General features: G+C 46.3%; 1 protein-coding gene across 3 annotated transcripts in view; it reads right to left on the minus strand.

Annotated features, from left to right (window-relative positions):
• The window catches only part of LOC135513807 (collagen alpha-1(XXVII) chain B-like), a 113,759-nt gene extending 103,653 nt beyond the window's left edge, over positions 1–10,106 (minus strand). For 2 of the 3 annotated variants that reach the window (XM_064936748.1, XM_064936747.1), the window contains exons 1-3: positions 9,590–10,106; positions 6,533–6,603; positions 848–2,247 (exon numbers count right to left, since the gene is read on the minus strand). In XM_064936748.1, coding sequence (XP_064792820.1) covers positions 848–2,247; positions 6,533–6,603; positions 9,590–9,642 — 1,524 coding nt within the window. In that variant the 5' untranslated portion in view covers positions 9,643–10,106. The remainder of the gene's footprint in view (positions 1–847; positions 2,248–6,532; positions 6,604–9,589) is intronic. The other variant, XM_064936746.1, reaches the window with a different exon arrangement.
• Between the last annotated feature and the right edge of the window lie 8,034 nt (positions 10,107–18,140).

Here is an 18,140-nt window from a genome sequence, read left to right on the forward strand (position 1 = left end):
CTACCTATCCCGCTAAAAAGGAAATCTCACATTAGCAAGCAAGCACCGGTAGCTAGCACAGGCTCGCCAGCCTTTCATACTTGGGGGGAGGGGGGCACTAGCGAGCAGGCTATAGAGGAGGTAACGTTTTAGTGAGCTCCTACTAAAACACAAGATAGAATCAAAAAACTGAAAGTGAAAGATGGAGCCTCTGCAATATGTTATGTAAAATGAACAACTGAAGGGCAGTTTACAAGTAAAAGTGACATTTCTAAGCCTTGTAATTCCCAATAAAAGCCTGCAAAGACACTTTTCTCAGTCAGTGCCTTTCTGGCTTTATAGGACACACAGCCAGGGCTGGGGGGGGCACTTCGATGTCTGTAACCCAGGGAAGAGCTTCGTGTCAGGGGCTTATAAATTGTATGAACCTACCCCCAACACCCAACCACCCCTTCATCAACAGAGTGACTTAGCATCAGGTTCCCTGCTTGTTTAACACCATGGGTGGGGGAGGGATTAGAACAGTAAAGAACAGAGCTCAGTGTGAAATATGGCTATCAGGTGTTCAAAGGCATCATGCTGATGCTGCCAGGCATGTTTTAAAATATATATATATATATTGTTTTAACCCTAATTTAACTAAGGCAAGTCAGTTAAGAACAAATTCTTATCTACAATGACGGCCTACCACGACCAAACCCGGACAACGCTGGGACAATTGTTCGCCGCCCTATGGGACTCCCAACCACATCCGGATGTGATACAACCTGAATTCAAACCAGGGACTGTAGTGACGCCTCTTGCAATGAGATACAGTGCCTTAGACCACCTGCGCACACACACCTCTATTTAAAAAACATGTTCTTACCGCGGGTCCTGGTTCTCCCTTTAGTCCAGGTGGTCCCGGCCCAGCCAGCAATGAGAACTGGGTCGGTTCCAAGTCCCAGGTTTGGAAGCCATCTGTGGAAGGCGGAGTGACAGGGATAAACAAGGTGTCTTTGACAGCCTCCACATTGGTCACTCTGGGCTCAGGTTTCTGTGCAGCCAGAGCGGTCAGCTGCTTCCTCTGTACGAAGAGGACAGAGGTGTTTGAAGAAGAAGCAGAAGAAGAAGAGCCTTGTTTGGATGCTGCCGTGGTTTGGTGGTCTGGCTTCTTCTTTGGTGGCGTTGTGGTTGTGGAAAGAAGTGGTGCAGCAGTCAAACTGCTCTCCGTGGGTTTCTGGGTTTTAACACCTGGTTCCACTGCTGTGCTCTTTTTAGCTAAACTGTCGCCACGGGACGTTGGCATTGGGGATGTTTGTGTTTCGATGGTCCTGAGGGGTACAGTAACAGTTTGGGTCGTGACCACAAAGGGGCGCTTTAATCCCTGCCTGGCCGTTGTCGGGGTGACAGCCACAGGACGAGACAGGGACATAGTTCCAGGCTTTGGTGTCACAAAACTCTTACGCACAGAGAGGGTCGGCGCCACTGTGGGGCGGTTAGTTGGGACAACAGGCTTAGTCCTGGTTCTTTCCTCAGTCAAGGCCAGATTAGGGCTGGGGGCCTTCCTGGGTATTTCAGTCGGCATTAGAGGGGTGAAGAGGGCGAGAGTAAGGTTTGAGTCTGAGGGGATCAGAGGTAGCAGGGATGGGAGATTTACGGGCCTGTAGTTGTCAGCCTCCCTGCACTGTTTCTTAATGTACTTACAATAGTTATGAGCTGCCTTGGCAGAGGGATAAATATCAAACTGGCAAATGGCACCCTCAAACTGCACTGAGTTCTGGGCCATCTTACCCAAGAGGAAAGAACCCTCGGGATCCAGGGCCTCCTCTTTTTTAGAATGCAGATCTGCATGTACACTAGTCTTCCCACAAGAAGTATATAATGAGACCCTCTGGCCTCGGATGTCCAGGGCCAGGTTATGCCACTGGCCGTTGTGAACGTCATAATCGAAACTGACCAAGTCCCTCTGGCCCACGTAGACCAGCACCTTCCCCAGGATGAACTGGACCCCCAGCTGCAGTCTCCTCCTCTTGGACAGGACGGTGAAGAGGAAGGCGCTGTTGACGCGGTGGGAGCACAGGCTGAGGATCAGAGACAGGTTGGTGGTGGGGTAGGAGGCAGGGGGTAGGACGGACGACAGTGGGGCCTGGACCCGGGCCCGTTGGGTGAGGATGACCCCAGACTTAAAGGGGATGACCCCCTGGGGTGCGAAGCGGGCCCCTGTGGACGATACACCTCCTCCGGTCCTTGTCCCTGTAAGCCCCAGCTGTTGTAGAACGTCCACATCTACAGAGGAGCAGAAGAAACACACCATTAGGCAGATCACATGACCATAGCTCATTTAGAAGATGTGAAAGACATTTTCAGAAAAATGGAAACTCAACTGGTGAAAAATCAAGTGTTTCAGACACAAAGACTCAACATCAGGCTGTTTATAGACAGCTTCCAGATGATGTCAGATTACAGGTTGTATTTGGAGGTGTGATGTGACAGCAAAGTGACATCGTATTTATGTTGATGTTTGCCTTTTTCTGTCTCCTCTCACTACAAATATAGTGATGTCAACTGCACAGAGGAGATCTTGTTATGAACTAGGACATGTTCCAGGCATTCAGCCATCTTTCCAGGATTTCTCTCAGACAAAGAGTCTTCTGAGTTACCACATTTACATCATGTGTTTGGTTTAATTCAGTAGTCAAACGTTGGCAATATGTTCCATCAATCATGACATCAAGATGAGACAGTGAAACTGCGATTCGTTGCGAACAATTGATTTTCTGATGTCAGACATCAGTCATTCACTAAAATAGGTGGGGGGAATAGATTTCTGATTCAGACTGAAGTCTCAAAGACAGTGTTCCTCGTACTCAAGTATCAAGATCAGTTCATCCAAGGTCTTACCAGCAACAACTGTTTATGCATACATGTGGGATATACATGTGGGATATACATGTGGGATATACATGTGGGATATACATGTGGGATATACATGTGGGATATACATGTGGGATATACATGTGGGATATATATAAAGGTGGGATATACATGTGGGATATACATGTGGGATATACATGTGGGATATGCATGTGGGATATGCATGTGGATATACATGTGGGATATACATGTGGGATATACATGTGGGATATACATGGGATATACATGTGGGATATACATGTGGGATATTCATGTGGGATATTCATGTGGGATATTCATGTGGGATATACATGTGGGATATACATGTGGGATATACATGTGGGATATACATGTGGGATATACATGTGGGATATACATGTGGGATATACATGTGGGATATACATGTGGGATATACATGTGGGATATACATGTGGGATATTCATGTATACATGTGGGATATACATGTGGGATATACATGTGGGATATACATGTGGGATATACATGTGGGATATACATGTGGGATATACATGTGGGATATACATGTGGGATATATTTACAATGTGATTTCATTTGAATGTGTGACCTACAACAACTAAAAGAGCAGGGGTCACAAGAGTTGATCACAGACATTTCAGCATCGCATTAGTGGAAACCAAGGCAGTGCTCAGGGAAGGCCCGAGAACAGCCTGATATATGTTTGAGTTGCTTCTGGGACAATTGTAGCACTTTAGCTAACCCTAACGCATTCCCTGACCTGCCACATTAATTATCCTAACCTGCTGCGTTAGTTCTCTTGACCTGCTACGAAAAGTCACTTCTGCTAGTCAAAACCGGAAGATCTGCCGTGAGAACACTCTTTGTTGGCCCTTTTCACCTTTTAACGTGGCAGTGGAATGAGTAGAGGTGAGTAGAGGCTAAGGTTAAAAACACTATGCAAAATCAAATTAACTGATTTGATTTCTTCATTAGAAGTGAATTTAAAAAAATGATGTAACCAAATAAATGAAACACTGCAAGCCCGAGCCATATCTGAACCTGTTCTGAGTCCAAACTGGCAGCTCCCTGACTAAAATGTGGAGATCCTGTGGCAAAAACCGCTCATAAAGGGATAGCCAGCGATCTCCACTGGGGCTGTGCATCAACGTTCAACTCCACCAATGGCCCACAGATTATGTAGCTATTATGTCAGTCTTGGTTAGAAAAACCTCTTGAAACAGAAGTTCAACGGCTCCCTGGAGAGAAGACAGTGATGGTGGTTTTTAACAATGAAGGATATCTGCAGATCTACAAAGCAGACAGAAAACCTCCCTTTCCTTTGTCTGGAAATGAACAATGTGTTCTGCTGAGTACGGTGTAAAAATGACTGGAACTGACTGAGACAGGAGGCCAGGATTAAGCAGTTATTGTATTGTGGAAACTTTACAGTAGCCTGGATGTTCCAGGTTTTAATTACAATCTCATGGGAAGGAATAGAGATTATAGATAACTGTTGTAACTATATGCCGGTTAAACTTATAGTGCTTTGTGCTTAGTGTTCGTGACTGCATACATTTTTTAAGATGCTCAACTTTCAAATGAGTACTTATGTCAGACCCTGACCCCCAAACCAGGATAGTAAGAGCTCTATAGGAAGTGCTTCAAAGGAAGTGCTCTACAGGAAGTGCTCTAAAGGAAGTGCTCTACAGGAAGTGCTCTACAGGAAGTGCTCTAAAGGAAGTGCTCTACAGGAAGTGCTCTACAGGAAGTGCTCTACAGGAAGTGCTCTACATTCTACACATTTGTGAAACTGGTAAGAAAGACATGCTGGTAAGAAAGACATTCAGCTTTAAGAAAGCAGCTTTACTTACAGGAGATCAAATGGTCTAGAAGGAAAATCAAATAAATCAGATGAGTTGTTGTAGCAAAACCTTCAACACTTGTTACAACATTGTTACAACATTGTTACAACGTTACACTTGCTTTTAAATAGCTGATAGGAGATCAACCTGATACAGTCCAGTCCAGTCTATTGCTTGCCTACAGTAATATATCTGAAGTATGGTACTGTAGTAAGCCATCTGGGTACCACCAGGGACAGTGTTCGCACCATACTGATTGAGGCCCACAAAGGCTGAATCAGCATCATGAACCAGCTCCCTGCACCAGCTAGGCTACACTCAGAAAAAAAGGTGTCATCTAGAATCTAAAAGGGTTCTTCGGCTGTCCTCATAGGATAACCGTTTGAAGAACTATTTTTGGTTCCATGTAGAACCCTTTTCAGTTCCATGTAAAACCATTTCCACAGAGGGTTCTACATGAAACTCAAAAGCGTTCTATCTGGAACCAAAAAGGGTTATCCTATGGGTACAGAATAACCATTTTGGAGCCCTGTTAAGGACCAAGCTCAACAGGCAAACATTGTGGTATATTGTAGATAGAAATACGATGAACATCGATAACATGATTCTCCATTCTACATAATACAATTATCCGAACAAACCCCAGGTTGAAGTATTGTGGCTGAAATGGTCAACCCTGTCTTTGTGACCCACATATTGTCCAAGAGCAGATTCCTTCAGAACTGATGTAAAACAAATGTGGACAACAGTCAACTAAACACTGAGAGAGTTGGATGATATACAGTGCTACTATAGAGAGGAAGAATTACACAACAGTACAGACACTCTCTCTGCAGCTATGATTCTCAAAGGCTATTGGGACATCAGTCATGTTATAAGGGAAGGAGGTGGGTTTGCAGGCTGTATATTATGCTTGCGTCCCAAATCACACCCGGTTCCTTATTTAGAGCATGACTTTTGACAAGTACCCATAAGGCTCTGGTCAAAAGTTGTGCACTATAAAGGGGATAGGGTGCCATTTGTGAAGCTGATATGTTCAGGCAAGTGGTAGATAGGGAGGGCATGACAGACCCCCTGCACATGGAAAGAACTGAAGCTGAACTTGAAGACAAAAACAAAAATGTCCTTCATCAGCAGAATGTCCCATGATACTGTAGTTTAAAATGATCTGGTTTTCATTCTGAAAATGCAGTAATTGCACTAAGTAGATACGTGACGAATTGTAATAACATAATAGTGGGTTTGCTAGAGGAAGTGGCACAGTGAAAACCCTATTACAGGTTAAAGTACATCCAGATCTCCACAGACTATAAATGCAGCCGTCTCATCAGAGATAGTGGAGGGGGGTGCGCAGTATTGTTTGAGAGAATCCCACATTCTGAGGGATATCAGAAGATTCCAGATAATCTCAGTAGAAGCTTCATCTCCCACCATTGAAAAAGAACAGAGAGATTTATCTCCATCACATCTCCACTTCCACATCAGAAGATACGATCTAATTTACAATCCACCTTTCACCCCTGTATATAAAATCATACACTTTAGGCTGTGGACTTCAACTTGACTCTCTCCAAGTGTGTGTGTGTGTGTGTGTGTGTGTGTGTGTGTGTGTGTGTGTGTGTGTGTGTGTGTGTGTGTGTGTGTGTGTGTGTGTGTGTGTGTGTGTGTGTGTGTGTAAAGTGTGTAAAGTGTGTAAAGTGTGTAAAGTGTGTAAAGTGTGTGTGTCTCAACCCATTTGGTCTACATTGGTATCCAATACGAGATATACACATTTGTATATACATGACTTCTTACTCCAGAATGAGATAATGAAACCTCACCTTCAGGGTGTGCTTGTGTTAGTCCCACAAAACAGGTACTATAGAGAATAGTCCAGAGTATCAGAGCTCTCCTGTGGGGTAGAGAAAGAACATGGTCATACACACACACACCTGCACGTACACGTACACGTACACACACACACACACACACGCACACGCACACGCACACGCACACGCACACACACACACACACACACACACACACACACACACACACACACACACACACACACACACACACACACATAACTGGGGTTGTATAAGGTTATTTCTACACTCATAATTTTTGTTTATAATTATTAAACAATTTATAACGTTATTGCTCCTGAGTGGTCAGATCTTATGCACAGTAACCCATTGAGGCAGCAGCATCAGTACTGCTTTCACCTAAATCCCATCTAGATGTTCTAGTCACTGATGCACCAGATGATCTGGCCCTTAGGAGGGCTAGGTAGCTACTGCTCCCCCTCAGACTGCCTCTGAGTAGGCCCTCCAAACACTTGCATTAACCCCACCAATGGTTCTTAGAAATCAAGGAGGCAATGAGAGGGGGAAAAACTAGAAAAAGTCCTTCATTTACAAGAGCAGGGGGAGACAAACATCTGGAAACATCAACACTAAGGAACTCAACACAGGAAACCAATGCAGTAAACCATCAGTCAGCACTTACAGGTCAGATAGTGACTTCACATACATAAACGGGCTTATTTATCCTGTGAGTGTGTTTTGTAGTAGTTACCATGACTACGTTAAACTGAAGATATTGAAAGTAGATGAGACCAAAGAATGAGTCTCAACGATGTACCGGGATTATCTATGAGTAGTTTTCACCCTGGATGTCAGCTTGGATAAGTGTTTTTACACATATAAAGTGTAAAAATGTTATGCCTATATTTGGTTTCACCAGCAATGCAGACCTGTATACTCTCGTTGGCTGGCCCTCGCTTCATATTCATCGCCATCTATAAGTCTTTGCTAGGTAAAGCCCCTCTTTATCTCAGCTCACTGGTCACCATAGCAGCACCCACTCATAGCACACACTCCAGCAGGTATATTTCACTGGTCACCCCCAAAGCCTATTCCTCCTTTGGCCGCCTTTCCTCACAGTTCTCTGCTGCCAATGACTGGAATGAATTTCAAAAATCACTGAAGCTGGAGACTCATATCTCCCTCACTAACTTTAAGCATCAGCTGTCAGAGCAGCTCACAGATCACTGCACCTGTACATAACCCATCTGTAAATAGCCCATCCAACCCTATATTGTTATTTATTTGATTTCTTTGCTCCTTTGCACCCCAGTATCTCTACTTGCACATTCATCTTCTGCACATCTATCACTCCTGTGTTTAATTGCTGAATTGTAATTACTTCACCACTATGGCCTATTTATTGCCTTACCTCCCGAATCTTACCTCACACTGTATATAGATATTTTTTTTCCTATTGTGTTATTGAATGTACGTTTGTTTATTCCATGTGTAACTCTGTGTTCTTGTTTGTATAAAATTAAAAAAACATTTACAAGGCACCAGCAATGAGTATGTTAGCTGGATGAGAGCCTTAAAGTAAGTATGTGGTTACGGCACAGCAGCTTGTCCACAATCTGTTAAACCCATTCACTTCTGTGGGGTTTCCTCTTACAGAATAAGGCCTCGCAATGACCTGCAGGCCTGAAAACTCCAGCCAGGCAGCCAAGGAGGGAGGGAGGGAGACACTGGCTGAATCCCAAACGACCCCCTTCCCCTTCCCCTCGCCCCTCCATTTCCACATTCGTGCGCGCCTTTGCCTTATGCACAAGTGTCCCAAAACTGAGGGAGTGAAAATTATGGAGGGTGTAAGGGGTCATTAGACCCTCCAAAAACCACTTTGGCCGAGCCAGCAACGCTGCCGGCTTCAGAGTGAAGTGGAATCCCATAAGGCACTGAATTGTTTTTAAATTAGCGCAATTTCAGCGGGTCGGCTACAACTGGATTCATCTGGTTTTCATGGGAAATCGAAAGAGAGCCTGTGACGCGACTTCCGCTTTGGGAAATGAACAAGCCGACAGTCCATCTTAACTCTTCCTCCACATTTACTGGATGGCCAGCGGAGAAGAGAACCTCCCCCTGTAGCTTTTTTCTCTCTCATCAAGACCAGAAAGATAAACAAGCCACTCAGGTGTTTACTTTACGCCTGCTACGTTAGGCTAGTTGAGTTGTGAACACAACTAGATTGAATGTAATATGATGCAACTTTTTAATGAATAGTATATTCCCCACCCACTTATCGAACTAGCCAATGAGAACTGTGCGATGTAGGAAAGAAGAGGAGTGGAAAAGGAGGGGAGGGAATAATAGGATCCCCCCTCCTCTCTCTAAATCTAACCCCAATCCCAACAATCACTCCCACAGCATTCATCTGGCGCTGCAGCAGTGCACAGCTGCATAAGCAGCAGAGAGTGCAACTTTTACATTCACCAGAGTTTATAAAAGGGAAACACTTCATTTTTTAAAACTAAATGTTTTTAATTGGAACTTGTATTTTACTAACACATTGCAATGCTGAAATCCTAAATGTGTTATTGCTATCATTAATAACTATCTAATAATACCCAAATTATTAATAGTAATTTGGGTATAATTTGGATTCCAGCTCTACTGGAATCCAGCACTTTTCACAGGCTCTTCCAAGTTTCCTCTGACAATGTTTCTGCAAGTCCTCTGCACAGACACACAACTCCCCCAAAGTAGGCCAGGTCCTTATTCCCTGGGGATCCTCTCATAGATAAGACTATTATGTCATAGCTGACAAATGCAACATGAAAATGGCAAGGCAAAATATTAGTCTACACATTGGGATCATGTAACATGGATAATTCATTCATTGACACCGACATGATTCCCTCTTTGTATCTATTCTTGTGTGCTCTCAAGAAAATAAACATGGGATTCTTCTGGGATGTATGGACACGCAATGTCCTACTGGAGATGAACAGATGCTCACATGTAAGTTAAATCACTATCAGTCTACATAAGAGATGAAAGGGAGAGCTATTTGTTTGGATAACGTGTACTCACCCCCCGACTCCAGCTGTTTTGAGTTTGGAGTACGGGGCATTGTCCGGCTCCATAGCGGTTACTTCATTCTTTCTTGAGACTTTTTACAACAGTCCAGACGTGGCAGGAGACATACGCGAATTATTTCCATTCCAGCTGATCCTTTACAACTTTGACAGGGAACCAAAAATGCACCGGGGATAATAGATCAATAGATGAATATAAAGTGGCTTCCTCCTTTCTAAGAGTCGTTCCGTTATCTTTCTTCAGGAGATCATGACAGAGAACAAACCTCGATCTATCTTGAAAAGCTCCATCGGTGTGTTTTAGCGCGAGGCAAACAACCCACAACCGGTGGATGTCACAATCTGTGGGAGAAGTCCAATCTCTCTCCACACTCATACAAGCACCACGGTGGAATCTATGACGACCGCCTTGTAGCCTACGCCGACGTTTCTAATATGCAAGATATCGTGGACTGAGTGAGTGAATTCTTTGCTCGGGACTCGGAGAAACACACCTCCCTCTGTCGCCCTCAGCTGACATTGAAGGAGGAAACAAATGAAACACACATGTATGGTGTAAAGAAGCCGTTTCATTGGAAGGTGTGTCTTGCTTGCTTGGAAAGCAAAACCTTCTCAAATTGCAACTTGCATGGTCATAGTAAGTAAGTAATAATAATACAAGGGATTGATGTAGTGGTAGGTGTCAGAAGATCATGCATGCACTTCACTGCATTGTGAAACTCACATGAGATGTATGACTGTATCGTCTAATATAGCCCTAGACCTCTTCAGAGACTGTGATTATGCATGAGTAACCTACAGCAGTGCAATTATTTTCTGGGCATGGTGACAGATCTAGACTGTAGACAGATGGGTTGTTTGTTTACCCTGCACACTGACACTCACACACAAAACAAAAACACACATAGCCTACACTACATAGGCACACACAAACACATACCGACACGCACACACACACACACACACACACACACACACGCACACACACACACACACACACACACACACACACACACACACATGCACACGCACGCACGCGCACACACACACACACACAGCACACTTTCACACTCATCATTTGCTGCTGCGCCTCTGTTCTTTATTTTACTCCTATTATCATCTGTCCTGATGCCTAGTCACTTTACCCTGCCTTCATGTACATATCTACCTCAAATACCTTATTATCATCTGTCCTGATACCTAGTCACTTTACCCTGCCTTCATGTACATGTCTACCTCAAATACCTTATTATTATCTATCCTGATGTCTAGTCACTTTACCCTGCCTTCATGTACATATCTACCTCAAATACCTTATTATTATCTATCCTGATGCCTAGTCACTTTACCCTGCCTACATGTACATATCTACCTCAAATACCTTATTATTATCTATCCTGATGCCTAGTCACTTTACCCTGCATTCATGTACATATCTACCTCAAATACCTTATTATTATCTATCCTGATGTCTAGTCACTTTACCCTGCCTTCATGTACATATCTACCTCAAATACCTTATTATCATCTATCCTGATGCCTAGTCACTTTACCCTGCCTTCATGTACATATCTACCTCAAATACCTTATTATTATCTATCCTGATGCCTAGTCACTTTACCCTGCCTTCATGTACATGTCTACCTCAAATACTTGATTATATCTATCCTGATGTCTAGTCACTTTACCCTGCCTTCATGTACATATCTACCTCAAATACCTTATTATTATCTATCCTGATGCCTAGTCACTTTACCCTGCCTTCATGTACATGTCTACCTCAAATACTTGATTATATCTATCCTGATGTCTAGTCACTTTACCCTGCCTTCATGTACATATCTACCTCAAATACCTTATTATTATCTATCCTGATGTCTAGTCACTTTACCATGTCTTCATGTACATATCTACCTCAAATACTTGATTATTATCTATCCTGATGTCTAGTCACTTTACCATGTCTTCATGTACATATCTACCTCAAATACTTGATTATTATCTGTACATATCTACCTCAAATACTTGATTATTATCTGTCCTGATGTCTACTCACTTTACCATGTCTTCATGTATATAAATAACACATATGCTGAGTAAACATTTCACGGTAAAGTCTACTCCTGTTGTATTCGGCACATGTGACAAATAACATGGGATTTTATATACACTTGTTTTGTCTGGGGCAAGGTGGCACATTGATGTTCCACTGCTCTCCAGTGCAGCATACTCAACATACTGTACATGGACATTTATCTGAGAAGATGTGAAAGGGACACGGTCACACGGTACATTTCCCCATAGAGACATTTCCTCTTCTCCTCTTGTTGGCCTCGCAGAAAAGCTGGCATTCTTTATTGTCTTCTGATTTGTTTACTGACGTTTCAGTGTTCCGGGCCACAGCTGCCCACCTCACCTACAGTCAGTACTGTATATCCGCTCATGCCTGTGAGCTGGAGCCAGAGTAGAGCTCTCCGCCTAGCGCTGCTGCTGTTGCAGTCGTGTGCTGTGAAATTCCTATGTCAAAGAAAGTCCTCATTGACCCGCCCTCAACAAACACGCGGTGACAGTGTCCAGCCGAGCCCCAACAGAGCGCCGATTCAGCTCCCTGCAACTGGATCCCCCATCCCTGAGCCCGGGCTCCCGGCACACAGAGCCCCTCACAGTTCTCCCCTAGCAGGCAGGCAGGACTAGGCCTTTGCCCCAAATGGCACGCTATTCCCTATATAGTGCACTACTTTTGACAAGTTTTGGTCGCTATAAAGGGAATAGGGTGCCATTTGGGACGCATCCCAGGAAGGGTGCACACCACCTTGAAAGAGCACTTCCCATGTACCTGTCTGAGCGTACATGTCAGATGGTAGATTTTGTTACTTCAAACTTGTATTTCGCAGACAATGGATGCAATGTCCTAGAAGTGGTAGCAAAGCAGGCTCAACAGATTAGACAGGTTTTGAGTGTTGAGGGGTTTTGTTTCAGCAACTGTAGGTCTGTGATGAGTGATAACTTACTGTAGGCCTACTGACATAATCTGTAACAGTGCATAGCCTATCTTTCTGTTTCTCTATCCTGCCTCATTTTGCCAATATTTCATGGAAAACATGAATGAACTGTCATGTCTTGTTATGTCTGTTCCTGTCCTTTCTCTTCATTCTCTCTCTCTGCTGGTCTTTTTAGGTTACCTTCTCTGTCTCTCATTCCTCAGCTGTTCTACATCTGCCCTAACTAGCTCTTTCACTCTTCACACCTGTTCTCTCTTCCCCCTCTGATTAGGTCTCTATTTCTTTCTCTGTTCCTGCTACTTTCAGTGTCTGATTCTTGTTTGTGTTTTTTGATGCCAGAAGCAAGCTGTCGTCTCGTTTGCTTCCACCTTGTCCTGTCCTGTCGGAGTCTGCATGGCAGGTGCAACCTGCATTATACTACGTTCTTTTGTTCCATTGACTACGTTGGAAGAGGATTTATGCCATTCCTGTTTTTTATTAAAGAACTCTGTTTTCTGTTAAAACCGCGTTTGGGTCTTCACTCAAGTTCATAACAGAAGAATCAGACCAAGAATGGACCCAGCGGCTCCGGACCCTTTTCACTCCGCCGTCGAGATCCAGGGAGCGATGCTAGGCAGACACGAGGAGGAATTGTCTGCTGCTCAACATGCCGTTGAGACCCTGGCCGTCCAAGTCTCCGACCTCACAAGACGGGTTCACCAACTCCACCTCGATCCACCGCCCACTTCCAGGGTTTCCGAGTCTCCGGAGCCCAGGATCAACAACCCGCCGTGTTACTCTGGGGAGCCCACTGAGTGCCGCTCATTCCTCACTCAGTGTGATGTGGTGTTCTCTCCAGCCCAACACTTACTCCAGGAGCGCAGCCCGCATCGCCTACGTCATTTCTCTCCTCCTTACGGACGGGCGCGTGAGTGGGGCACGGCAGTCTGGGAGGCGAGGGCTGAGTGTATTAACCAGTATCAGGACTTTAAGGAGGAGATGATACGGGTTTTTGACCGTTCTGTTTTTGGCGAGGAGGCTTCCAGGGCCCTGTCTTCCCTATGTCAGGGGAATAGATCCATAACGGATTATTCTATTGAGTTTCGCACTCTCGCTGCCTCTAGTGACTGGAACGAGCCGGCTTTGCTCGCTCGTTTTCTGGAGGGTCTCCACGTCGAGGTTAAGGATGAGATCCTCTCCCGGGAGGTTCCTTCCAGTCTGGACTCCTTAATAGCTCTCGCTATTCGCATAGAGCGACGGTTTGATCTTCGTCGCCGAGCTCGTGGAAAGGAGCTCACGTTCTCCGTTGCTCCCCTCTCCACATCACTGCCACCTGCCGCATCACTGCCACCCTCCCCGCCGGCTCGGATGCTGAGCCTATGCAGCTGGGGGTATTCGCATCTCGGCCAAGGAGAGGGAACGGAGAATCACCAATCGCCTCTGTCTCTACTGCGGCTCCGCTGGTCATTTTGTCACCTCATGTCCAGTAAAGGGCCAGAGCTCATCAGTAAGAGGAGGGCTACTGGTGAGCGCAACTACTCAGGCCTCTCCTTCTGGATCACGCACTACCTTTCCGGTCCATCTCCGCTGGCCCGGTTCATCTGCTTCCTGCAGTGCCTTGATAGACTCTGGGGCGGAGGGCTGTTTTATGGACGAGACCTGGGCTCGGGAACATGACATTCCTCTCAGACAGTTAGGGGAGCCCAGGGCCTTGTTCGCTTTAGATGGTAGTTCTCTCCCCAAGATTCAGCGTGAGACGCTGCCTTTAACCCTCACTGTCTCTGGTAATCATAGCGAAACCATTTCTTTTTTAATTTTTCGTTCACCTTTTACACCTGTTGTTTTGGGTCATCCCTGGCTAGTGCGCCATAACCCTTCTATTAATTGGTCTAGTAATACTATCCTATCCTGGAATGTTTCTTGTCATGTAACCTGTTTAATGTCTGCTATCCCTCCTGTTTCCTCTGTCTCTTCTTCACAGGAGGAGCCTGGCGATTTGACAGGGGTGCCGGAGGAGTATCACGATCTGCGCACGGTGTTCAGTCGTTCCAAGGCCACTTCTCTCCCTCCACACCGGTCGTATGACTGTAGTATTGATCTCCTTCCGGGAACTACTCCCCCGGGGTAGATTATACTCTCTGTCGGCTCCCGAACGTAAGGCTCTCGAGGATTATTTGTCGGTTTCGCTCGACGCCGGTACCATAGTCTCCTCCTCCTCCCCCGCCGGCGCGGGGTTCTTTTTTGTTCAGAAGAAGGACGGGTCCCTGCGCCCATGCGTGGATTATCGAGGGCTGAATGACATAACAGTTAAGAATCGTTATCCGCTTCCTCTTATGTCTTCAGCCTTCGAGATCCTGCAGGGAGCCAGGTTTTTCACCAAATTGGACCTTCGTAACGCCTACCATCTCGTGCGCATCAGGGAGGGGGACGAGTGGAAGACGGCGTTTAACACTCCGTTAGGGCACTTTGAATACCGGGTTCTTCCTTTCGGCCTCGTTAACGCTCCAGCTGTTTCAGGCACTAGTTAACGACGTCCTGAGAGACATGCTGAACATTTTTGTTTTCGTTTACATGGATGATATCCTGATTTTTTCACCGTCTCTCTCGATTCATGTTCAGCACGTGCGACGCGTCCTCCAGCGCCTTTTTGAGAACTGTCTTTATGTGAAGGCTGAGAAGTGCACTTTTCATGCCGCCTCTGTCCCTTTTCTCGGTTCCGTTATTTCCGCTGAGGGCATTAAGATGGATCCCGCTAAGGTCCAGGCTGTCATTGATTGGCCCGTTCCTAAGTCACGCGTCGAGCTGCAGCGCTTTCTGGGCTTCGCTAATTTCTACCGTCGTTTCATCCGTAATTTCGGTCAGGTGGCAGCTCCTCTCACAGCCCTTACTTCTGTTAAGACGTGCTTTAAGTGGTCCGTTTCCGCCCAGGGAGCTTTTGATCTTCTTAAGAATCGTTTTACATCCGCACCTATTCTTGTTACACCTGACATCTCTAGACAGTTTGTTGTTGAGGTTGACGCGTCAGAGGTGGGCGTGGGAGCCATTCTTTCTCAGCGCTCTCTCTGACGGCAAGGTCCATCCTTGCGCGTTTTTCTCTCATCGCTTATCGCCGTCAGAACGTAACTATGATGTTGGTAATCGCGAACTGCTCGCCATCCGCTTAGCCCTAGGCGAATGGCGACAGTGGTTGGAGGGGCGACCGTTCCTTTTGTCGTTTGGACTGACCATAGGAACCTTGAGTACATCCGTTCAGCCAAACGACTTAATGCGCGTCAGGCTCGTTGGGCTCTGTTTTTCGCTCGTTTCGAGTTTGTTATTTCTTATCGTCCGGGCTCAAAAACACCAAACCTGATGCTTTATCTCGTCTCTTCAGTTCTTCTGAGGTCTCCACCGACCCCGATGGGATTCTCCCTGAGGGGCGTGTTGTCGGGTTGACTGTCTGGGGAATTGAGAGGCAGGTAAAGCAAGCACTCGCTCACACTCCGTCGCCGCGAGCTTGCCCTAGGAACCTTCTGTTCGTTCCCGTCCTACTCGTCCGGCCGTTCTTCAGTGGGCCCACTCTGCCAAGTTAGCCGGCCACCCCGGCCTTCGGGGTACGCTCGCTTCCATTCGCCAGCGTTTCTGGTGGCCCACTCGGGAACGTGACGCGCGTCGATTTGTCGCTTTGTTCGGTCTGCGCGCAGACTAAATCTGGGAACTCTCCTCCTGCCGGCCGTCTCAGACCGCTTCCCATTCCCTCTCGACCGTGGTCTCACATCGCTTTAGATTTTATCACCGGACTGCCTTCATCAGCGGGGAAGACAGTTATTCTTACGGTTGTCGATAGATTCTCTAAGGCGGCTCATTTCATTCCTCTCGATAAGCTCCCTTCTGCTAAGGAGACAGCTCAGATCATTATCGAGAATGTTTTCCGAATTCATGGCCTTCCGTCTGACGTCGTTTCCGACAGAGGCCCGCAGTTCACGTCTCAATTTTGGAGGAGTTTTGCCGTTTGATTGGGGCTTCCGTCAGTCTCTCGTCCGGCTTTCATCCCCAGTCTAACGGTCAAGCCGAACGGGCCAATCAGACTGTTGGTCGCATTTTACGCAGTCTTTCTTTTTGTAACCCTGCGTCTTGGTCAGAACAGCTCCCCTGGGCAGAGTACGCCCACAACTCGCTTCCCCTCGTCTGCTACCGGTCTATCCCCTTTTCAGTGTAGCCTCGGGTACCAGCCTCCGCTGTTCTCATCTCAGCTCGCCGAGTCCTGCGTCCCCTCCGCTCAGGCTTTTGTCCAGCGTTGCGAGCGCACCTGGAAGGGGGTCAGGTCGGCACTTTGCCGTAATAGGGCGCAGACTGTGAGGGCCGCTAATAAGCGTAGGACCAAGAGTCCTAGATATTGTTGCGGTCAGAGAGTATGGCTCTCCACTCAGAACCTTCCCCTTAAGACAGCTTCTCGCAAGTTGGCCCCGCGGTTCATTGGTCCGTTCCGTATTTCCCAGGTCATTAATCCTGTCGCAGTGCGACTTCTTCTCCCGCGCTATCTTCGTCGCGTTCACCCGGTCTTCCATGTCTCCTGTGTTAAGCCCGTTCGCGCCCCCGCTCGTCCCTCCCCCCATCCTTGTCGAGGGCGCACCCATCTACAGGGTTCGTAAGATTTTGGACATGCGCCCTCGGGGCCGTGGTCATCAGTACCTAGTGGATTGGGAGGGGTACGGTCCTGAGGAGAGGAGTTGGGTTCCCTCTCGGGACGTGCTGGACCGTTCGCTGATCGATGATTTCCTCCGTTGCCGCCAGGTTTCCTCTCGAGTGCGCCAGGAGGCGCTCGGTGAGTGGGGGGTACTGTCATGTCTTGTTATGTCTGTTCCTGTCCTTTCTCTTCATTCTCTCTCTCTGCTGGTCTTTTTAGGTTACCTTCTCTGTCTCTCATTCCTCAGCTGTTCTACATCTGCCCTAACTAGCTCTTTCACTCTTCACACCTGTTCTCTCTTCCCCTCTGATTAGGTCTCTATTTCTTTCTCTGTTCCTGCTACTTTCAGTGTCTGATTCTTGTTTGTGTTTTTTGATGCCAGAAGCAAGCTGTCGTCTCGTTTGCTTCCACCTTGTCCTGTCCTGTCGGAGTCTGCATGGCAGGTGCAACCTGCATTATACTACGTTCTTTTGTTCCATTGACTACGTTGGAAGAGGATTTATGCCATTCCTGTTTTTTATTAAAGAACTCTGTTTTCTGTTAAAACCGCGTTTGGGTCTTCACTCAAGTTCATAACATGAACCCTGGTGGAATGAGTGTACAGCTACAGTAGCACGCAGCTCCAACAAATATGATGATACAGCAAAACCTGACTTTGTAAAAAGACCTAGAGGCTAGTTTATATATTAAGGTTTTATGAGTTGACTTTCCTCCACTCATCACACGACTGCCATGTTGAAGCCCTTGTCTTTAACCATTGACAGGTGTGGACGACTCTGCATTTCATTCTTTATTCCAGACTAGAGGCGGATAACGGAAGCCAGCTGTCCCCTTATACTTTGATATTACAATAGATATTAGAAGTTCAGTGTCTGCAGGAAATTGGAGGATTTTCCTGT

Source organism: Oncorhynchus masou, chromosome 25 (assembly GCF_036934945.1).
Source record: "Oncorhynchus masou masou isolate Uvic2021 chromosome 25, UVic_Omas_1.1, whole genome shotgun sequence".
NCBI classification, from domain to species: domain Eukaryota; kingdom Metazoa; phylum Chordata; class Actinopteri; order Salmoniformes; family Salmonidae; genus Oncorhynchus; species Oncorhynchus masou.